The sequence below is a fragment of the Ostrinia furnacalis genome, unplaced genomic scaffold, assembly GCF_004193835.3.
Source record: "Ostrinia furnacalis isolate ACB-3 unplaced genomic scaffold, ASM419383v2 OfSCF2377, whole genome shotgun sequence".
In the NCBI taxonomy this organism is placed as follows: domain Eukaryota; kingdom Metazoa; phylum Arthropoda; class Insecta; order Lepidoptera; family Crambidae; genus Ostrinia; species Ostrinia furnacalis.
This window is the reverse complement of record NW_021132616.1, coordinates 375244-399096: the sequence shown is the minus strand read 5'-3', so window position 1 is coordinate 399096 and position 23853 is coordinate 375244. Positions and strand designations below refer to the sequence as shown.

Sequence of the window (23853 nt, the reverse complement as noted above, 5' to 3'; positions counted from 1 at the left end):
CTAACTCTATGCGGCCATGATCAAATTACAAAAAAAGCATGTTTAAAAGAGGTTTTACATTTTATGAAAAATCTTTGGACCTCAGTCATGATTACAGAATAAGCGCTTAACTCGGTCAGTGCCTGAGGTATTTNCTATATTTAAATATAGGATTTATATCACTTTACGATCTTCAATAAACTACGCAAGGAATACTTATCCGTTCAAAAAAAAATATCGTGTTTGTTACTGAAATTCAATAATTTATTAAATTTGAAAAAGATACAGAACATTTACCAAACAATTTTTATAAAAATATTTTAGTTTATGAAGCAGTAGAATTATTACTTACTTTACTTCTGATATAAGATTGAGCAGCAACCATCGTCACTGTATTATGCCTGTCCATTGTAAACGGCGATATTTTCTTACTGGGAGTGTTAGAGGCTCTATTCGTTTTTATAGGAGGCCTAAATTCATAGAGGTCATCATACATCTGGAGGCCCTTCATTATCTCACGGTATTTGGCAATTTTCCTCGGATCCATATATCGGGGTCGCTCGTTGTAACTCTTCATTGTAGGCAATCTATTGTCATAATTCATAACACTCATCACTACTGCGTTCTTGCCTCCTTTTCCAAATGTAGTTTTAGGAGAGCCCCTCTTGCTCTCTGTGCCTTGAGCCTTCTTATCAGGTCCTTTTCCTTTCATCACAGGAGAAGGCGCTTTGCCCTTGGCATCAGGTTTGTCTCGAGGTGAATCTCGCTTTGGAGATTTCTCTGTTTTAGTCGAACCTGACATCGTGGATTTAGTACTCTTAGCACCTTTTCTCTTAGAGTACCATGCCCATTTACCGTCTTTGTCGATATATCCATCAATGCCAATTTTCAACAACTGACCAGAAGCGTCAGCGAAAGAACCCTCTTCAGCAGAATAGAACATCCCATCCGGTCCTATGAAGTTCATTGGCACCCAACGGTTATCAGGCCCTATGTAACCATCTTTATTGATTTCCATCCAGACCTTGTCTGGGCTCCAAAATCCTCCTAAATCACTGCATTCTTGTTTCCCATCTGGACCCTTGAAGTACCTCGGGACTTGATTTCCGTATTTGTCTAACAGTTTCACTTTGTAATCTAAGTAATTGTATTGACACTCATTCTCTACTAATGTAGGTGGGTGTTTTGCTTTCTGATCCCATCTCGCTGCCGGTGGAGTGAATTCAATGGTCCACTCGTCATCATCTGTGTCTTCACTAGACACAGAACCTTCGTCAGAGCAAGAACAGGAATCTATTGGAGGACTAAGATTTTCCGTGGCTTTAGTTTGGCACGGGCACTCAGGATCATTCGGATTTGGGAGTGGAAGTAAACCTATAGCTTGATTGTAGGCTTTTAAGCAAATCTCTTGACACTTATCTCTGAATGTCGACTGCAGTAATCGGCTCTTCCTCCTCGTTTCCCGTCGCTCCCGTCTTTCCTTTTGCTTCTGTATTTTCAATTTCTCTTCCGCTGATTTCCCTATAGTGTAAACAATAGGCGGCTTTTCATCATAGGGGTATTGAAATACTAATCTTTCTTTTGAGTATTTTTTAAAGACTTCCATCTGTACAGTGTACTCGCCGCCTTGCTTCTTGACGACTAAAGTTGGTTTCATTTCTATTTTCTTCTTGCGTTGCATCATAGCTCGTTTTTTCTTTGCTATTATGTCTATGCCTTCCCGCATTGCTCTGTATCTTCTAACTAGGATTTTGTTTGCTGCGCCTGGCTTCCATTTTGGTCTTGGCTGTAAAAAAATAAAAAGTAAATAGGGTACAAAAGTAGGTAAACTGTTGACGAAATACTTAGCTGTGTAAACGTGTATGAAAAGAAACAAAGTAATGGGCTGTTACGTCATTTTATTATGTTTACAATCAACAATCGAACCATAACAAACGATTTAAAGCTAAATTTTATGTTCTTTTTCGTCGTGGAGATTCTTTGCGTGTACTTTTACTTGTGTTTCCTTTAGTTTGTTTGCTTCTATTCTTTCTTGCCTGAAAGTAAATAATATTTAATTATGAAATTTCTAAATGTTAAACTTAAAACCAAATGCAAATTAGAAATACGATGAAAAAAACAATAAAAATTAAAAAATAAACTCACCAACAAAAAAATGCAACAGTAAAACAAAATAAGTAAAATCATAATATTAATATTATTTCTGTGTTGGATGTTGAAGGGACAATCGCAAAGTTCAAGATTCGATCCAAATCCAATCAGTAGAAGTGCATCAGTAAAACAATGCAATGAGTAGTAAAAGAAGCAATTTGTAAACACAGAACTAAGTATGAAAATTGCTTCATCATGACTGTCTTCATGTACCTATCACATAGTCCTCGCTAGCCATTTGTGAACCCTTTTTGAATCATTGTACGAGCTNTTATGAAAATTCTAAATGTTAAACTTAAAACCAAATGCAAATTAGAAATACGATGAAAAAAACAATAAAAATTAAAAAATAAACTCACCAACAAAAAAATGCAACAGTAAAACAAAATAAAATCATATTAATATTATTTCTGTGTTGTGTGTGTGTTGGATGTTGAAGGAACAATCAAGCAGAGTTCAAGATTCGATCCAAATCAAATCAGTAAAAGTGCATCAGTAAAACAATGCATGAGTAGTAAAAGAAGCAATTTGTAAACACAGAACTATGAAAATTGCTTCATGACTGTCTATCACATAGTCCTCGCTAGCCATTTGTGAACCCTTTTTGAGTCATTGTACGAGTACGACGAATAATATGATGTAGGTAGGTATAGTTCGATATTTTAATTATAAAATAGTGTACTTAAATCACCTTCATGCCAGGGATGTCTTCGGCGGTCCAGTTCCAGCCCATGTTCTTGGGGACAGGCGGGTAAGGGTATTTTGTTTCAGGTTTCTTCTCCACTAGTGGTGGTGCTGAAAATATAATACTCACATTTACCAATGTTCTCGGTGTGCCTAATTGTTTTGTTTTGCTCCTATTCATTAACACTTCTTTTTTAATCAGAAGGCTATCTACTCAATGCAGGCAGATACTGCATTGAAGACAAAAACTTACCAAATACTCAGCTGTATTTAAAGAGTGCTAAATACTGATTGAAATAAAAAATACAATACGCACGCTCTTCATCGGCGTTGGCAGTAAACTTCCCAACTTTCTTCTTCTCTTGTTTTGCTTTCTTCGCTTTATCCTCGCCCCCCTCTTTCTTCTCTTTCTTTTCAGTTTTTTTCTCTTTCTTATCTACAAAACTCCGTATAGATCTCGAAGTCGTCAGCCGCCTCTCTTGGTTCGCGCCTAACTTCGACGTTGACTTGGAGCTTTTCGTACTCATTTGATCCGGTTGTTTCTTACTTTCTTCTTCCTCAGGCCACGGACTTTGTGTTTTAATGTATTTCTTATCATACAACTTGTGATACACAGGGCACGGGTGTGGCTTGGCATAGTCCGGCTGGTCCCGCATGTCGTCGCCCAAACATTCGTACCCACCACAAACGGCGCAGTAAGTAGTTTTCCTTGAAAATTTAAAGGTACATACACAGTCACAGTAGCAAGGATCATCGTCTTGAGTTTTCCGTTTCTTACTCGTCACTCCGTCTACTATGAAGTCTTTCACTCTTTCAGCTATGTCACACGATTTGACGCAGCATGGATTGTGTATATCGTCAAAATGTATAACTATATTGCTGTCAGCTGGACTTGGAGGCATATCTTTTTTAGATGTGCACGTGGGTCCGATACATCCTTCATCGCTTGCCTGCTTATCTAATAGAGGCGTCGGGCAAGTCGTTTTAGAACATGAAGTTTTTTCTGAAGTTTTCATACTTGGGCAATTTGAGCCGCAATACTTAAATTTTGGATCAGACGATTGAGATGATGGGCCAGTGGTGTCCTTTTCAAAGTCATGTTCCACCGTAAAGTAATAAACATTGTAAACTTTTTTGTCTTGCGCAAATGGACAGCCTTTTCCTTCACAGCGGCCTGATTCTTCGCTGGATTCCGCGTTTTCGCAATCTTTGCTACAGATAGAGGCACATGAGTTTTTCTTGGTAAGAGCGTCTTGCATTGTCTTCATACAAGCGCATTGAGTGGAGAGTCCCTCCAAAGTGCTAGCCTGACTGAAGACCCCTTCGTGTCTAAGGAATTGTTGAATCTTCTCCGCCAGATTGCAATCTTTGCTACCACATGGGCCTATAACATCATTAATTTTGAACTCTTGGTTATCTTCATCCACCATATTTTCTATGTATGCTCTCATATCTCTAGCTATTCTACAATCTGGTCTTCCACAAGGTCCTCTAATATTGGCTATATCAAAGGTAACTGGACGGTTGTTTGGAGGCCTCTTTCCAGCATTTATACACATAGGACAGGGGCCACTTTGTGCCTCTTTCTTAAATCTTTGAGCGAACTCGCCGGCTGGCCAATTCGTTTCTTTGCAATAACAAAGTCTATCAATATCTGTGGCTTTCACCCTTGGAGATATAGTTGGTCGCGGTGTTAACATTCTCATGTTATCATTACAGGACACGATTATCTTCCTCACATAGTCAACAATGTGATCGACATCGGGACATGTTTCTGGAGCTTTGTAGATGGACTCCGGTGGCTTGTCAGCATTGCCCATGCAACAGTAGTCTCCATCGTTGAAGAACGTGAGATTCGCCCCTGGGGCATTCTTATAATCGGCGAAAACGATTTTATTTGCAGGCTTAGGTTTATCTTTAACAAAGTTATTTTCGATCTTATTACAGTTTTCTTCAAAAGTTTCGTCAGTTGTTTTCAAGGTGCACATGTAAGAAGTGGTTTTGGAGTTTATGCCAGTGTACAAAACTTTTTTAACAGCCGGATCTTCAGATAGAGTCCTGAAGCAAGTGGTGACTCTATCAGTGAGATATGTCAATTTAACTTGGATGCTAATTTTTGCCATCAGCTTAGCAGTCCCTTCTTCAAATATGTTATATTCTTCGTTCAGAGTAACCGGTAAAGGTTCCTGACAGTTACATATCTTTTCTAAGTACTCTAGGAACCGTTGGTCCCACGGAATGCTGTTAGAGCCGATATAAACTAAATTGTCTTCTTTGCTCCACAGAGACATTTCCATGGGAAACTTCTTCATGTTCTGTATTAAGAACTCTGCACTACTCGTGAACAAAACGGATTGCCCTGACTGAATAACCGGTTCGGGAGGCGGTTCCGGTTCTTTTCCTTTCTTGCCCTTTTTTGGGGGAGGTTTTTTCTTTCCTTTCTTTCCAGGCGGTTCAGGAGGCAGCGGTGGGGGCTCCGGGATAACTATGTGCATTTGCTTGGGATCTTTTAATTCTAATGAAAATATATCGGCGAATTCACTTCGTATGACAAGTTGACGGCTCTCTACCAAGCTTTTAACATTTTCGATCACCACCTCGAAAAGGAACATTGCGTTTGTAACAGCCATTTTCAATTTTTTTTTCTCTTTTGTAAGATGTAAAAATAATTCGTATAAGTTTTACATATTTATCATTTTCTAGATTTTCAGCACTTATTCGCTAATTTTGAAAAGTCGCGGTAAACAAATAATTGGAATAAAATTCATAAACAGTCATGTTGACGCTGTCGTTCATTTATAATTTTTTAACGTACACTTTCCGTGTAGCCAGTCGTAGTTCCTCGTAGTAAGTTCGTAGGTTCGTAACGTAAGTATGGTTTTTGAACGTACCTACCGTAAATTGAAATGTTGAAAAACATGAAGTTTTCGAACGATCTCCGGTCAGCTGATTGTCACTTTGACGTTTCAGAATGTGACGAATTTCGTATGTGTATTACGAAACAAATAAGATAAAATAAAAATTCCTCGGAGTTCTCCAGTTTTGGACGACACACGATGCTTGTGGCGGAGTTTATAATAGAATACAGATGATGACTGAACCTTACCGGTTGTGAAAAACAAGCAGGTAGGAATTTTCTCAGTGACTACAATACTGTGTGTTGTAGGATTACAAATTTACGATAATAATGTTTAACAATATCGTAATAACTTGTTCAAATTGCGCGATTTACGTCATTCACTCGACACTAAATATCGCTCATTGCGTAAAAAAATTCCAGTTGCCCGCGCTACCAAATTCATTTAGAAACTTCGTAGCAGTATTTCTAAAAAATAACCTCAATTATTGTAAGTTTTTTGACCATAACGAAATAAATTTAAAAGTTCAAATGCTTAATATTATTGGCTTCAAAACTTACTTTTGTTTAACTTACGTACATTTTCAATTTATTGCAAAGATTTTTAATTTATTCAAAAGTTTTACTTGGATGTTCAGTGCTTATTACTGGTTACAAAGCAGTATTTTCAAAAGTGATTCATTATTTGAGTGCTGAGTGGCCTGTGTGTGTTATTTTGTGTGATTGTCTTTAGTTACTTAGCTGTGTTAAGTGTGACAGCATGTGTTTGTGTAACAATTAAATAATATTCCTGTATTCTTCTTTGTATATTCTTATTCTAATATGAGTCTGAGTGCTATCAAATAAAAACTACCTATACTACTGCTTAGTGATGATTAAAAAATTTATAAGTAAGAATCGTAAAATTCCATAGCACCATGGACTTCATCGTTGGTGGTATGGCCGGAGTGGGGGCGGGCTTCTTTAGCAACCCCTTCGATGTGGTGAAGACCCGCATGCAGTTGCAAGGAGAGCTCCGAGCACGAGGCCAGCACGCCGTACACTACAAGAACATACCGCACGCTATGTACACGATTGTGAAGCATGACGGAGTTATAGCGTTGCAAAAAGGACTTGTACCGGCTCTGTGGTTTCAATTAGTGGTTAATGGTGTAAGGTATGTTGATTTTTTATAGTAAATATTAAAATAAACATTGCTTAAAATATTGCTGTAAATATTGTTATTTTCAGATTAGGCATTTACCAGCACGCAGACAACTTTGGTTGGTTAAGAGATGAAAAAGGAAATACGCTGTTTGTCAACAGTTTATTCTTTGGATCAGTATCAGGAATGTGTGGTGCATTTTTCGGCAGTCCGCTGCAGTTGGTAAAGACTCAACTGATGTCATACTCTTCGGAGAAAATTGCGGTTGGAACGCAACATGCTCATAGAGGATTGACTTATGCTATGATGAAGATTTATAGAAAAAACGGCTTGGGAGGCTTATGGAGAGGAGCCCATGGCATGATGATCAGAAATTCCATGGGATCTGCATCCCAAATAGCAGCATATGCAATGTAAGTACTGTACTTGAAACTAATGACAAATTAATTAAGCCTTGAATAACATTTCCACTCGATTAAATGATAAGTATTAAGTGCTTTGCTATCTTATCAGGAAGTGAACCATTCATTGATATTTGCATTCAGATTACCTTATCAAAAAATAGTAGCATGTGTAGTGTACTTCCATAAGTACATTCCATCACATTGTGAAATTAATAGTACTTCTTCATCTTGTCCATGTCTACCCAGTTAGTCAAACTCAGTTTATTATACATATTTGATTATTTCTAAACTTCGACTCTATTGGTCTTTACTAAGTATAGACGGTTATAAATTGACCATTTAATTTTCAAAAAGTCACTAAAGAATTTTATTGGGCCCTTCTATTGGGTATATGTGGCCGCGATCCTCATCAGTGAGGTACCGAGGAAGAATTACGCCCATATTCACAAACTTTACTATGAAGTCTCATAGTGCGCGTGCATGCACAGGATGACACAAGAACCAATCACAGAGCTCTATTTAACGCTGTGCGTTCGATTTGCTGCTTCACTTAAGCAAGCATCGTTTTTAAATACGGGCGTAAGAATTGTTATGAAAATTATCACCAATTTTAAATATCAATGCTTCCGGTTTCCAGTTGCAAAGAGTGGATGGACGACAACAACTTATTCCAGCAGTCGAAGTACCTCTCAGCATTCGTCGCCAGCAATATCGGCGCCGTCGTCAAGACCATCACCCTGACGCCTATGGACGTCATCATGACGCGACTGTACAACCAAGGTTAGNCAATCAAGGTTAATATCAAAACATGTTCTAAACACGTCATCTATCCCTACTAATATTATAAATGCGAAAGTAACTCTGTCTGTCTGTGTCGCTTTCACCCCTAAACCACTGAACCTATTTTGATGTGGCATAGATATTGTTTGAGTCCTGTGAAAGGACATAGGATAGTTTTTATCCCGGTTTTTGAAACAGAGACGCGCGCGATAAAGTTTTCCTATGACAGACAAAATTTCACGCGGGCGGAAAGCTAGTGTAGTTATAATAGGAGCGATTTTGCTACTGAAATGTTTAGTCTGAGGTATGTATAGGTCGTTTCATCCACGTAGACCCACCATTCTTCCGCTAATGTTTGAGTGTCATCGGTAGACGTATAAGTGCACACGCACACTACAATAATGACGCTCGGATTGCTCGGATCAAACTCCCCGCACCCGCGCTTCCCTCGACCAAAAATTGGTGAGGCGCGTCTTCGTGGATAAAACGATCTATAACAGACACAATTTATGCCCATGGACGTCATTATGACGCGCCTCTACAATCAAGGTTAGTGACGTCACGCACGTGTACAGACAATAGCATTTCTAAACACCGCAACATAGTGCGATGTAACAGAGAAGTCTGATGCGCCATCAACTGTACAAGGTGCAGAGAACAGAAAACTTTTTATACTATTTGTTATTGCGCATATGCGTCTGCTTACGGTGTACAGTATAAATTATGCTAATGACATCAAAATATATGATGTTAACATAGGTCCGTTAAAACGTTTGAAATATTTTCCACACTGGAAAAATCGAATCGAATTTTGAGTCTTTTTCATGTCAACTTTTGTACTGCCTATGTTCAAGTAATTTGTATTTGAAAAACATTGGATTGGGTTAGAAACGAAACGTCACGCCTCTAGATAAACACCATTCACGATTGCTTCACGTTTGAAAAAAGAACAGAAGCCCTTTCTGCCTAACCCTAACTAAATATTTCTTTAACTACTTCCAGGCGTGGACGCCGAAGGCAGAGGCCTGTTATACTCCGGCATAGTGGACTGCGCGCGCAAGATCACCAAGACCGAAGGCCTACTCGCCTTCTACAAAGGCCTGGGCCCGTCGTACCTGAGGCAGGCTCCACACACAGTATTGCTCCTGGTATTTTGGGACATGTTGAAAGATGTCCAGAAGAAATGGGAGTCGAAAGCGTAGGGATTAACTATGTGTTGGTAAATAGTTATGATTGCATAGTAAAATTGTCATTGATAATTGTAAGGATTGAAAGTGATTCCTAACCAGGTTCCTGGCCTATTTAAGGTGGAATTTTGTACTTTGTGATACAAAAGATCTATAATCTAAAACGATGTTAGGTACGATATAACGAGGAAGCACCTTAACAATTAAAGTTGGTAAAGAAGGATAATAAAGAAAAATAAAGCTATTTTTCCGTATTTTACAAATAGCTACAGCTACCTTTTATACTTTAAAAAAACAAGGCTGCTCAACCTTTTTAAGAGTCGGGCCAAACGGTGGATTCAGTCTTTAACGACGGGCCACTTACATTTCCTATTTCAATTAGGTGACCAGAACAGACGGTGAAACGCAACTGCAACGAAACTGCAACTGCTAGTTACTTTTGAGTTGCATCTAAGTTTCTGCCATAGCGTCCGTTGAGAGACCACACATGACGCGACCAGTTTGAAACTTTCAGTTTCATTCATAAGAATCATCAGTAAGTTGCTGTTTCGTTGCAGTTGCGTTTCACCGTCTATTCTGGACCTTACTCTCAGGACAAAAAACTCTATTATTATGATTAAAACATACTTGCGCGGGCAACTTAAAATTCCGCGATTCTGGGGTTAAGCAGCATTGCTATAAAACGACTTGAAACATAGTGTCGATTTAGAAGTCATGGTGAATGCATGAATAAAGGTCGGGCGTTATTATTAAGTGGTGGGTAGATTGGGTGAGAGAACAAATCAGCTTTTTAGTACAAAATATACTTAAACCAAAACAAATTAGTTTTTAGTTGTAATTTATTTATTGTAAGTATTACTTGACATAAGGTTCTGGCTGAGCAACGATAAATTGCTTATTTGCTAAAACTCAACGCACTATTTAAGAATCCCACAGATAGTTTAAGTTTCAATCTCAATTTGAATTTAACCACACATAAACAATTCATATTTTATTGTATTAACCCATGAGTATGAGTGATCCCTATGTTTAATATTAAAAAAAATATCACATGACCAGTATACATTGTAGGTTACGCAAATAGTGATGGGCTAAAATGTACCTATCATTTCATATCACGTAAAATATTAAATTCAAATCTTTTAATGAATGCACAATGTTAAAAAATCCTGCCTATCACTATTATACAGTATTACGCGAATCTGATACCTTATAAGCATTTTTAACAAGTGTCGTATTATCATAGTTTATGTTTCATTGTTATCATACAAGAATATTATATTATGATGCCTATAAAATATTGTCCTATTAATAGGTTTTTAATACGATTACCTAATAGCAGCAGAGCTGGTATTATTATTTTCACATATTAATTTGACCATTTTGATTGTTGATGTCGTGTATTACATAGTAAATGTGTTTTAAAGTTAATATTCCTTAGGTATATTATACTTTATGATTTATTTACCTATATTAGCACAGATAACTTAATGTATTAGTAAAACAATGCAATATTAAGCTTTATTATTGAAATAGTTACAATAAGATGATACAAACAGTTTTAAATTGCACCTTGTTATATTTGTTTTAGGTAAGTATCATTTTTTATCGAGTGTATTTTCTTTTTGTAAGCAATATATTTTATAAAACTTATATTGTATAAGTTTTTTGTTTCTTGTGTATTGTTAATTAATTACATGTTACTTAATCATTTTACTGTACCTAGTAGGAAATAATCAAAAACACAATATACGTTAATTAATTGATGATTGAATTAGTTAATTGATTGATTACCAGTGACTTTTTGTTGGATATTTTGTCCGACACCAGTGAAACCAAAAGTTACAGTTTATCTTACAGATAAGTGAGAAAGAATGTATCAGGAACTTTATCAGTGAGTGGTGGAAAAGGCCCAACCTTTTAAAATTAACCCACTTGTTACTAGCGTTCTTTTAAAAGAACGCTAGTTTTTACATTAATATTTTTACTAATGTGGGTAGTGTAAACAATTTTTATGTGCAACATTTGAAAGATGAGGTGTGTCGCAGTACTGTCCAAGTCTCATAAGTACACTGACGTAAATAACTATAAAGTTAATTGATTGAATTAGTTAATTGATTGATTACCAGTGACTTTTTGTTGGATATTTTGTCCGACACCAGTGAAACCAAAAGTTACAGTTTATCTTACAGATAAGTGAGAAAGAATCTATCAGGAACTTTATCAGTGAGTGGTGGAAAAGGCCCAACCTTTTAAAATTAAATTATTTATTTACATAATTTATTTATAGATTATTGCCAAATCTTTCGTATACGAATCTCACCATTAATTAAAATTAAAATAATGCACCATGAATGGACAATGGTGCAAATGATAATGCGAATAAAGCTATATAGTTAAATATTTGTTATTGTTTGTGTGTTGATATAAATTCATTGTAATTAATAACTATGCTATGAAACAATTATTGTTAGTATTTCCAGCCAAAGAATAGACGAATGCAAGTATTTATTGAATGTTTTAGTCAGAAACAAGATAATTTTGTTAGACTTACATAAGTACGAGTATTAAATACTTCAAAATAATATAAGAAGTGGCATGAAAACCACGGTATTTCTTACATCAACAACAAATTACATAAGTACATAATATTGTTTGCGATAATTNTACGTACATTTTTTTTGAGAAATACTCACATAGCAACAAATTTTAAATATAAATAATTATTTTAAATAGAATATACTTTTAATATTGTGCCTTATAGACTTTCTACTGTATGTATGCTTTTTAATGTTACCGAGATGTGTAATTGTTTTGTTATATTACATAAATAGTTTTATATTATGTGAAATTGGGTTTTTTTAGTCAAAAAGTCAAGGTTGTCTGAAATAAACATGGTTAAATCTAAGACGGTATTTTATTTTCGCCTTGATTTATTAATAGTATTTAGATAGTAATATATTAAAAATTACAACCAAAAAAAACAGCAATCGACTGTTTAGAAAAATGAATATTCGGCGTTTTCTTCAGAAAATCGTCCGGAAAATGGCAGAGCGCAAAAAAGATGGCGTCGGGCGTGACGTCACCGACCTGGCCATGGGTGGCGTGTCCGCCATGTTCGCCACACTCTTCACTAACCCTATTGAGGTAAATCAACATCTATTTTCTTCTACAAAAACGTGAATAACTGAAATACAACTAAAAATTCATGAAGGTACAGTGAGCCATAGTTTCAGCTAACCATTTCCGTTTTTCTCTCGTTCTCATCAAATGGTGATTCTTTGGCGGTAGGTAGTACGAGACGACATGACCGGAATACTACATTATTTTGTAGTACGTTTTTAAATTGTTAAAATTCCGTTTGGATTGGATATTTAGAAATTCGTAATTTTCTCTATTTTAAGGCTTGTACGTGAAAAATATTCCAAATCTACCCTTTACTTATATTTTGCGTGTGTGTTATTGAATCTTCATTATCCTTTCGTTCCACTCCCAAGCCTACGTCTCAGGACTCTATTTAACTTGACTGCTCACCCTGATTAAACTGTCTAGGTTGTCAAGACCCGTCTCCAACTGCAAGGCGAGCTAAAGGCCCGAGGGCACCACGCGGTGCACTACAAAAGCGTGGCACACGGCCTTTACGTCGTCGGGAGGACCGAAGGCCTGGCAGCGCTGCAGAGCGGCCTGCCTGCTATGCTGGGGTTCCAGTTCTTCTTGAACACGTTTAGGTAAGAAATGGTGATTTTACTGGCTTAATAGGGCTGTTTATCTGGGGCAGAGGTTAATTCGGGCTAGTAAACGAATTAATTAATTGAATGTAACACATTCGTTTGTAACCCACTAAAATAAAATAAACTCGCTTTCGAAAGAGATAGGAACTGTCGTTTTGTACAAAGAAAAATCTGGAGTAAAAGTATGACCGAGATCATTTATCAGGCAGTGGTGAGCAGGAGACAGACAATAATTAGAGACAGCTCTCTATTTTTCGTTCGTTCGTTCGTTTGTTTCAGCCAAATGACGTCCACTGCTGGACAAAGGCCTCCTCCAAGGTTTTCCACAATGCACGGTCCTGCGCTACCCGCATCCAGGCTCTTCCCGCGACTTCTCTATTTTAGCTCGCTGGAAAATTTGCTAGTTATGTGAGGCTCGAATTCATTATAACCTGGAATGCTCCCACTATCCCTGGAGGTCCTCTTACTACACCTCCTCTATGATAACAACCTTGCAGAAGTGTGCGGGTGAAACTCCTGAGTTGTCGCATGATCATATTAATTACTTTCACGAGTAGATAAGAACTTCTCTGATCCATGAAAACTATTGTTTCCAGGTTAGGCGTATACCGCATTTCCGAACGCCGCGGCCTGACCACAGACTCCAGCGGCCGAATTTCAATATTCAAGGGTGCCTTAGCAGCAGGCGTAGGGGGTGCGCTGGGGTCCATAGCGGGTACCCCCTTCTTCCTCGTGAAGACGAGGCTTCAAGCTCAAGCGGCACAGGCGATCGCGGTGGGGCATCAGCATAAACACGCTGGCACCTTTGGGGCGCTCGCTGATATTTACAGAAGGGAAGGCGTGAGAGGTTAGTGATAATTCAGAACTCTCCAACTTGCACTTGGCAATAAAAAAAAAAGAAAGTTTTTTTAGCTGTTTCTTCTCAGCACTGGTCCAAGAGTTAAAATCATACTGGAAAATATGAAAGAGCTTTTTTTAAGTCTGCAGGCCAAGTTAAAGTTTGCCACGCTTATTGCGTTGATTTTACTGCTGGCTGTAGTCATAATAGATTGATAATCAAATAATAGCTCCATTTGCCCCTGGTATAAAGATTGTTGAACACCTGCAGTGGAGATTAAATTATGACCTGATGATGACAAAGCAATAAAGACTAATAAAATTGTCCTGATAACAGGGTTCGAAATTATCAAGATAATTACGCTTCATAATAATAGTCAGATAATTATATTGTTTAATAAGAAATTCTGATTGCGAATCTTGCTTTATGTTTGTGGTTGCTGATTGTTGTCAAGTTATCCATCGCTAGTCGCATAAAGCTAAAAGGAAAATAGATCAACATTTTGACGCTAGATAACTAGTGATCATTGTGGAGCTAAATAGATAGGTTTTATAACTATCTATGTTGATTAACGCCCACCACTAGACGCAAGCACGACGCAAGTGCGGAAATACACGTTCGAAAACATCGAATACAGTACATTTTCACAAGTACATTTTTTTGTTATTATCAACCGATAATTATCCATCTGTTATCGTGATAAATATCATTGATAATATTATAAAATAAATATTATTGATGATACTTTCGAAACCTGCCTGATAATGATGAAAGGACGCCTTTGCTCCAGGTCTATTCCGAGGAGTTCAGCCTCAAATCCCTCGCGGCGCAGTCGGCAGCAGTTCCCAAATGGTCAGCTTCTCCTTCGCCAAGGAACAACTCCTGGAACGCGGATGGTTCAAAGACAGTCCACTGCTGCTGTCGTTTGCGGGTGCCAACCTGGGCGGCCTGGTCATGACGGTGTGCCTGAACCCGTTCGATGTAGTCGCTACCAGGCTGTCTAACCAAGGTGAGATACTAATTAGAATAAATGTTTATTTCTTACAATAGGCTTCCACAATTTTTTCTTATCTTATTATAAAAGCGAGGTTTTGAGAGGACTTATGTGTGTTATAGCTGCTGCAATTTCTGCATGGATTTTGATGGGATGGCTTTATGTTTTAACTTATAAATCGGACGCAGATAATTCAAACGCAATTCTTAGATACTTCGAATCGAAATGTAGGTAGTAGGACCATAAACATTTTTATGACATCCCCAAATTGATTTCCGAGAATTTGCCACATTGCCACCTTTAAAATAATTGCACCAGTTTCCAAACCCTAAGTATGTTTTATTTTGGCTAAAGATGTTGGTCTATCTTTCCATCTTGGCTTTCCATAATGTTTATTTTAAACGACTTCAAAAAGGAGGAGGTTCTTTAGCATCACCAATAGTGCCAATAGTTAGACATTATTGAAATATTAATTTTAATAATTTGCAGCGGTGGACAGCCAAAACCGCGGTCTTCTCTACAGCGGCATGACGGACTGTTTTGTCAAGATGCTTCGCGCGGAGGGCTCGCGCTCGCTGTTCAAAGGCGTCGGAGCCAACTACACTCGCCTCGGGCCTCATACTGTGTTACTACTGGTTTGTTGGGACCAACTAAAGGCTCTCGAAGACAGGATACGCAGCTAAAAGTTGTTGGTAAAGTCCGGTCGCCGAGCAGATAGAATTTCGTCGAATGACCCCCAGCTACCACCCATCCTTATCGCTCGCGTGTTATTAGATTGCTGTCGCGCTCGCACACTCACTGCGGCCATTAATTCCCCTTTTGTAAACTTTAGTTGATTTCCCTGGCCTTTTACTACTGGTTTGCTGGGACCAGCTGAAGGCTCTCGAAGACGGGATACGCAGCTAAAAGTTGTTGGTACAGATCGTTTCATCAACGAAGACGCGCCCCACCACCTTTTGGTCGGGGGAAGCGCGGGGTGCGGAGAGTTTTATCCGACCAATCCGAGCGTCATTGTTTGTTGGCATTGGCAGCGTTGCAATTGGATAGTTGTCAGTAAGTGCGCGCGCACACAACAATATAACTTTTAGTTATAGTAATTCCATATATGCGTGTTTGTTTTGTTGGTTGTCTAATAAAATAAAATAAATAAATAAAATATCAGGCTCCCCGAACCCCGCGTTTCCCTCGACCGGGGAGTGGTGGGGCGCATCTTCGTGGATGAAACGTCTAGAGATCTATAATTAATTTCCCTGGCCTTTTCTTCGCTGTCCCCGTATTGGGACATTATGCGTGGTTTGGGAAGACAGGATACGCAGCTAACCTGCTTGGTGGTTAATATGACTGGGGTTTTTCTCTATTTTGTTCCCTTGGGACATAAGTTACGCCAGAAAGGTCGCAACTAACCTATGACCAATAAAGTGTAAGTACAAAATGTTTATTTACTTTGTAGACTATGTAATGATTATGTCACATTACAAATAGTAATACCAAATTGACTAAAATAATTTATTTATATTATTAAATAAAAACGGGCTTCAAAATATTTTTGAAATTATTTTTTTTTTATAATTTAAGCTAATTTTAAGGCAATGTTGATATTAAATCAATTTTCCTATTTTGTTAAATAATAAAATGTATTGATGTTGAACGACGAAATTTTATTATTTTCGACAAATTCTAATACTATACCGCATTAGCCATTTGCCTCGAGAATAATAACTAAAATAAATCACGAAACATTAAAATAATAAATATTGATGATAATTAAAAATAACAAGTGATAATTTTTGCCCAAGACAAGACAAAAGCGCCACTCAATGATGCTAACTAACATTAGCAGCAGTTTGTTATAAAGCTCGTTAGATGGCGTAGCGTTCGCGCTGCCCCGCGGTGTGTGAGTATTTTTTCCGTTCCTTAAAGCCCCCGAGAGACTTTGTGTCGTCACTCTGGTTTCCCTTCAATACGAATAAATCTTTCGCCTTTTACTAAAGATTTCCGTGGAGGGTAACACTCAAATGAGTCTAACTCTATTTTTGACACCTTGCCTCGTGCAAGGTAAATAATCCAAAGACTAGGGAGGGAGAGGTAGTGCCCTCTTGCTTACTAAGTTTTAATAGTAGTTGTTCTCTTATATTTAAATAAATAATTATTACTAGCTTTTGAACGTGAAGTTTCATCAAAATCCGTTCAGTAGTTTGCGTGAAAGAATAACAAACATGTTGACATCCATACAAACTTTCGCGTTTATAATATTAGTAAGATTACGTAAATAGGAAGGTAATTAAAATGTTAAAGTGTGTGTCAATGTGCGTGCACGCACTTGATTAGAGATTCAAAAATCTGCCTAAAATAAAACGAACAAGTTTGTACTCAAATAAGTATGCTTTTATTCAATAACAGCACACAATTACAAAAATATGCCTCCAGGCACAAACTAAAGCGTTAATTAATAGTAATAAAATTACAATAATTATGGATTTACTAGCTAGCTTCGATATAAGTAATTATGCTAAACGATTTAAGACGCTTTGTCCCTTAAAATTACTTGAGCGACGGATTTATTACATTGTAATATTGTTCAAAGCATACATTTTATTGAATATTCATTAATTTGATCAATTAGATGGCGAGGTAGCTTAGACAAATATGATTTAAGGCTTATTTTTCAACCACCTGTTAATTATCTGTATTTTAACCGACTTCAACAAAAGGAGGAGGTTCTTTTTACATAAAATATTAACAATTTTTTACATGAAGAAAATATTATGTAATGTAAAAACGACAATTTTATTGTACAGATTTGAGAAGATGATGATTGAAAATAAGTTAATCAAAATAAAGCTTAAACACAAGTAAATATCATCCTTAAAAGGACTTTGAGCTTATTTTACAAAATCCAATTATCTTTCATTGTGCATAATTTTGACTAAAGATGTCTTCACTCAGAAATAGAAAAATTAAGGTTTATCTCATTCTATCTACAAGTTGTACTTATAAAGGTCCTATAAAGATGTTAGATAGATTGGACAAACAAATAAATTAAAATGTTATTATTAGAGATTCTAATAGAAGATCAAAAAAATTACGCCTTTGTGCATAGACAAAATATACAAGAAAAATGATTAGTTAGTACTCGTAATTTAACCAACGCACACGAATACTTTTATTTTTCACATGAAACAAATTATTAGCTTTTCTAGATGTTTATGTTTGTGCAAATAAAGATACTGTTTCGAGCACTTCTCAGTTTTTTCATACACTTTGTATGGTAAAATATAACACATAAAAACATATTTTTCACCATCTGCACCAGGCTTGCTGAGCGAAGAATCAAACTTTTCTACTGCCTATCACTTAACACCTACACCGTTCGTAAAATATTACCAGCACCGATTCTCTTTAAAATACGCGATGTATTAAAACAGGCGACGCTAACTTACATTTTGAATATTCTATAGCATTCTCTAGCAGTTACAGATCAATTTAGAATCGTATATAATATAACAACAATATTTTCTACTAGTCTTATTTTCAATTCGAGCAACAGCACACCAGATTTTACATTTTTGCTGCAAAGTTCAAACATACAACGATGTTCAAACAATTATTCGCTTACTTTTAAGCTACATTTGTATTACAATAAGGCTGTTTGTTTCTATGATAAAGATAAATAAATAAATAAATATCACTATTTCTCGAATTTAAAATATGTTAAAAAATTAAGATACAAAGTAAACATTAAATTAGATAATTACAAAGGCAGTTTAAATTGACTATTGCAATGCAATTGGTAAATCTAATTAAGTACATACCTATATTTTGTTCATTATGGTTTTGTTAATACAAAATATTATGGACGACATGTTTATTAATATGGGCGATGTTTGTAACAATTTGTATGTATAATTATGATAACTAATATTAACATTACAGGCACACATCATTTTCTTTTGGTAAGAAGCACTTCTTAGTTGAGATTAATTTAGAAATTCTACAATATTTTTTAATTTATGAAAGCTTGATGATCGCAATGGTGGTTCAAACTAGATTTCCCCCTCTTATTATAAAAAAAAACTTCAAAACCGAAAATATTTTTCCAACAGATCATTCTTACTTGTAAATAGTAGTAAAGTCACAAAGCTTTAGGCACTTGTGCAGTAACTACTGCGAAATTTTTTGTTTTTAAGTAGCCTAGCCTATTGGCCGATTCTATTAAAATAATCAGTGCTTTAAAAATGCTTTAACTCCCTTTCGACGAATGGGTAAAAATTCGGCATAGACGCTTCAAAACTGTCAAAGTAACTAGTGCGGAAAAAAGTCGCAACAGCTTCTTAAAATACAGTCATCAACACGTCAGACTATGAATTTTTGTAGCAAAACCACTCTTATAACAACTGCATAAGTTTCTATAGATCTAGCGCCTAACTGACAAGTGCCTGAGGAATGGGAACGGCACGGGAGGGTGTTTTTGTGACGGTTAAACGTCAGCGAGACTTCAGATCTACTTCAGAGTTGTATGCTCTGTCACGTCATAATAATAATATTGGTTGGGCCTATGCCCAAATTTCTTATGTTCCTTTTCTTCGGTGGCTCCAACTCTCAAAATTATCTAGCTGCATGAGATGGTTTCCCGCCAATCTGTTTATCGGATTCGGGGCCAGCACCTTCGCAGGAGCCAAGTGACCAGTGTTAAGTGTCACGCGAGAAACCTCAATAAAAAAAGAATAAAAAAAAACAGCACTCGTTGTCTTTGAACGTTTGTCAAATGGAAAAAAACCTCTGAACTTAAACTGAAATAATCAAAACCGCAAGTAAACCGCAAGAAATATCGACGGGTCGACCCTCGAAGCCTGGTCTCCGTCTCCTGATCCGCATGTTGGTGGTTTCCGTTTTATGCAGCTGTATTTTTGAGTTGTTTGGAGTCACCAGCCGACCCCCGCATCATTTCTCTTCTCCGCAAATATTCCTGGTGTGGCTATTTACACGCCAAATATGTAAATGTCACCCCTCCCGTGCCGCTTCCATACCTCAGGCATTGATACCCGTTTTCACTACCAATCCCTAAATTAAGTGACCCCTATCAAAACAAAATTCCTGTTGTGTTACCATAGGGGTCATTTAAAAATTAGGGATACGGTGAAAACGGGCATGAATCAGTTAAGCGCTTTATTTATAGTATTTAACTGGATGTGCAGTAACATTAACTATTCGATTCCCGCGCGGTGCGCAGGCGCCGTCAAACAGGTCCTAGCGCGGTGGCGCTGCGTAGCGGCTTCGAGCGGAAACCTCGGCTGCACAGTTGCGTAATTTGTGTTGGCGTCTTGCCGCGCGTTTCGGGGAAGTATAACCTGGAAATTAATAATAAGAGATGTAGGAACAATTGCTAATTAAAAGGTGTATCATAGGACCCACTTGTTCAGCATCTTTAATTCTGTTCGAAGTAAATAGAAAAAAAAAAACATTTTAAAGATTTAAATTACATTATTACCGGTTATTGAAACCAATAGGAGTCTATAAAAGGGAAGTGATGGTTAACGTAATTCCTTTTTCAAAATCGAATCTTTAAAATAAAAAGATCATCATCATCATCATCTCAGCCGTAGGACGTCCACTGCTGAACATAGGCCTCCCCAATGCTTTCCATGTTACTCGGTTGGTAGCGGCCTGCGTTCAGATAATAAAAAGAAAATAAAAAGATCCGTCTGGGAATCCCCAAACTTACTATAAATAGTAATAGATGAGCAATGTGAATGAGAATGTTGTAGAGGCACTATCGATTTCTGACATCACGATAAGATTTTATCGTGACGCGCATCGTAGCCTAGCAGAATTGCTTTATAAAAACACTTACTTTTGGAAGACAAACAGCATGGCAGTGATAACAGCGAAGACTATAAAGGAGTAGGGCCCGAGGCAGTCTCGCATGGTGGGGAAAGACATGCCCACCACGAAGTTGCCGCCCCAGTTGGCTAAAGAACCCCATGCCATGCCCGCGGGCCGGGGACCTACTTCGAAGATCTCTGCAGAAAAAAAATCATCACATTGAAAAAAGTAGTGAACACCTTAGTCAAAAGGGCTATCGTATTTGCCATTAGCGCCACAAAGTCCTGTCAATTTCTAGTTGCCAAGGCAGTGACGCCAACTGGTGAGTGTTAAAGCGGTAAAATTCTCATAATTGCACTCTCTAGATAGGTGCCACTATAGATGACCTTCACTGAACTGTCCCACCAAACTCATTGACAGGGGGGACCATCGTTCAACTATACAGGGTGGAAACGATAAGTGAGCTCACTCGATTATTTCTAAACTGTACGAGATATCCAAAAACTGGTTACTGATCCTGAAAGTGATTTACGAGTTCTATCCAACGGTACCAATAATAGGTTACAAAATACTCAATACTTTTATTGCATAACCACATTAGCATTCACATTTATAGGTCTTACAATTTAGGCAGTTATACAATGTGGACCCAGTTAGGGCACAGCAACTTTAGGAAGGAGACAGAACGACGCTCTTACTAGTCAAAAGAAATTAATGTACAAATTGAGTTTGGTGGAAATGTCATTATTAAACGTTTCGATAATAAAATTATAAAATAAAGTTAGAATTAATGAATTATTAAAAATGGAAAAATATTGTTAAAATGTCATGCTAATTATTGTCAAGTGTTGAAATGTCATGCTAAATATCAAGTGGTAAGCAGTTAGGTCCTACTAATTTATTATTCAGGTCAACATTAATAAATAATAACCTAAAAATCCTTAAATGTCAAGAAATTTTCAAAATAAATATAAATAAATATGTGTATAAATTAAATAATGTCAAAAATGTAAAATCATGTCAAAATGTTAAATCATGTCAAAAACTTATCGTCTAAAAATTCTTTCAAATTATAATTAGTTTTCTGATTAAGTATATTCCTTAATCTATTTTCAAATGTCCTGCTATTTGTTTCAGCTTTTAGGTGTTCAGGTAGGTGATTGTATATTTTTATTGACATAATAAGTGGCCCTTTAGTGTGTAGTGTTAACTTGGATTATAAACTGTATCTATCCGAAAATTCAATGTTTCCAGGTTCTATACATTTGGTGCCGCCACATAATATTAAATACTACACAAGATATCTTAAAAATGGTTACTGATCCTGAAAGCACTTCACGAGCTCTATCCAACGGTATCAATAATAGGTTACAGTATTAACTGGATCCATCCAAAATTCAATGTTTCCATCGTCCATACATTTTGTTCTACCACAGTCATGGCACTCATCTCTTGATAATATTACAGCTAAAGTTACACAAGTGACGAATAATGAAGTTCATACTGACCTGAGGCTATAAAATACGGGATGGGCCCGAGTCCGAACCCGTAGACTAGCACGTAGCCCAGCACCGCTGCCATGCAAACATACGGCATCCACGACACCACGGCCTGTGAAGAACAGAGGAAAATAAAAATAAGTGTTGCGTGGCATTTTATACGATTTGGTATCGTGGCGTGACGAATCGCCATCGAAAGATTTAGTATGAAAACTTAAACAGCGCTTCTGCGGCCGTTACGAGTACTAAAAAAACAATAGCATGAACCTCGTATGTTGTTATAATAATAATAANCGCTTCCCTCGACCAAAAATTGGTGAGGCGCGTCTTCGTGGATAAAACGATCTATAACAGACACAATTTATGCCCATGGACGTCATTATGACGCGCCTATACAATCAAGGTTAGTGACATCACGCACGTGTACAGACAATAGCATTTCTAAACACTGCATAATAGTGCGATGTAACAAAGAAGTCTGATGCGCCATCAACTGTACAAGGTGCAGAGAACAGAAAACTTTTTATACTATTTGTAATTGCGCATATACGTCTGCTTACGGTGTACAGTATAAATTATGCTAATGACATCAAAATATATGATGTTAACATAGTAGGTCCGTTAAAACGTTTGAAATATTTTCCACACTGGAAAAATCGAATCGAATTTTGAGTCTTTTTCATGTCAACTTTTGTACCGCCTATGTATTAAAGTAATTTGTATTTTAAAAACATTTGATTGGGCTAGAAACGAAACGCACGCCTCTAGATAAACACCATTCACGATCGCTTCACGTTTGAAAAAAGAACAAGCTCTTTCTGCCTAACCCTAACTAAATATTTCTTTAAGGCGATTAGAGTCCTCAATGACCTTGGGCGTTTGACCTTCACGCCGCGAGCAACACCCGCGTACCCCGCACCAAAAACTCCGATTTGACACCGATCAAAAATACACGGGCATAGGTAGATACAGAATAGAAGCTCTTTCTTCATACATTACTGCCTATTATTTTAAACTTAAATTGATGAACCTTGATGTCGGTGTCATTTAACTCAGGCGTAAAGGTATTTAATAAAAATAACAAAATCCATGATCATTTTGTACGNGATATTAATTGATTTTAGTTGTGTATCGCTGAGTGTTGCAATTACAGACATTCAATAAATACTTTACGAAATATGAGGGTGGTACAATTTACCCGGCGGTCCAATATACCGAACTCTCCCCTATTGTCTATGGCCTAAAAAGCAAATGTTTCTGCTTTTGTCTACTCTGTGTCACTTATGAAGAATAAACTGAAAATGTAATTGTCTTTTTATTAGAAATCCTTCATCAATTGATTGAGTTAAAATTTCGGATATACATGTAATTCGGGTGATAATGCAATATTGTGATGACATGGAGCTGATCTGATGGTAGAGTTGGAATGCCAGTGGCCCCATAGCAATTAGGGATTAAACGATATTTTTATTTGTCAATTAAACAAGTAATTTACGAACATATGATGCGATGAAATTCCGCGTGACGACACAAATCGCCACATTTTTAAGCATGCCTTGACGTCATGTGCCTCATCTTCTGAACTTTGGTGCGCTTCATCTCTTTAAATTTTCATAAATTTAAAAAAGTGACATTTAGAGTTTTTTTTGGTAAGTTCACCGACGGACTAATTCAAACTCTTGCTACTTTCTTGCTTTATCCACGAAACATCCCTATTCTTCGAAATTATTACGATCTACAAACGGAAAATCTCTGCTACTACGCCGCAGTAAATTCCCCATC

General features: G+C 37.0%; 2 protein-coding genes and 1 non-coding gene across 5 annotated transcripts; 2 read left to right on the top strand and 1 right to left on the bottom strand.

The window, feature by feature from the left end:
- Positions 1-267: 267 nt before the first annotated feature.
- Positions 268-5638, bottom strand: LOC114355229 (uncharacterized). The gene is made up of 3 exons (XM_028307944.1): positions 3131-5638; positions 2822-2925; positions 268-1765 (listed from the first exon to the last, which is right to left on the bottom strand). The coding sequence occupies exons 1-3, from the start codon at positions 5442-5444 to the stop codon at positions 305-307; spliced, it is 3879 nt and encodes a 1292-aa protein (XP_028163745.1). The 5' UTR covers positions 5445-5638; the 3' UTR covers positions 268-304.
- A 122-nt stretch (positions 5639-5760) lies between these two features.
- Positions 5761-16230, top strand: LOC114355230 (solute carrier family 25 member 35). Of its 3 annotated transcripts, none has more exons than XM_028307945.1 (6): positions 5778-5940; positions 12217-12333; positions 12739-12914; positions 13514-13764; positions 14546-14764; positions 15239-16230. In XM_028307945.1, exons 2-6 carry the CDS (start codon positions 12232-12234, stop codon positions 15430-15432), a joined length of 942 nt encoding a protein of 313 aa, XP_028163746.1. In that variant the 5' UTR covers positions 5778-5940; positions 12217-12231; the 3' UTR covers positions 15433-16230. The 3 variants fall into 3 exon arrangements, with proteins under 3 accessions (XP_028163749.1, XP_028163746.1, XP_028163747.1); XM_028307946.1 differs by lacking the exon at positions 5778-5940 and adding an exon at positions 5950-6161; XM_028307948.1 differs by lacking the exons at positions 12217-12333; positions 12739-12914; positions 13514-13764; positions 14546-14764; positions 15239-16230 and adding exons at positions 6585-6827; positions 6902-7228; positions 7857-7999; positions 9002-9492 and having other exon boundaries at positions 5761-5940.
- Positions 16231-16690: 460 nt separating this feature from the next.
- On the top strand, positions 16691-16807 carry LOC114355241 (U5 spliceosomal RNA). Its single transcript, XR_003656094.1, has one exon. It is a non-coding gene; the product is annotated as a U5 spliceosomal RNA (small nuclear RNA).
- Positions 16808-23853: the final 7046 nt, after the last annotated feature.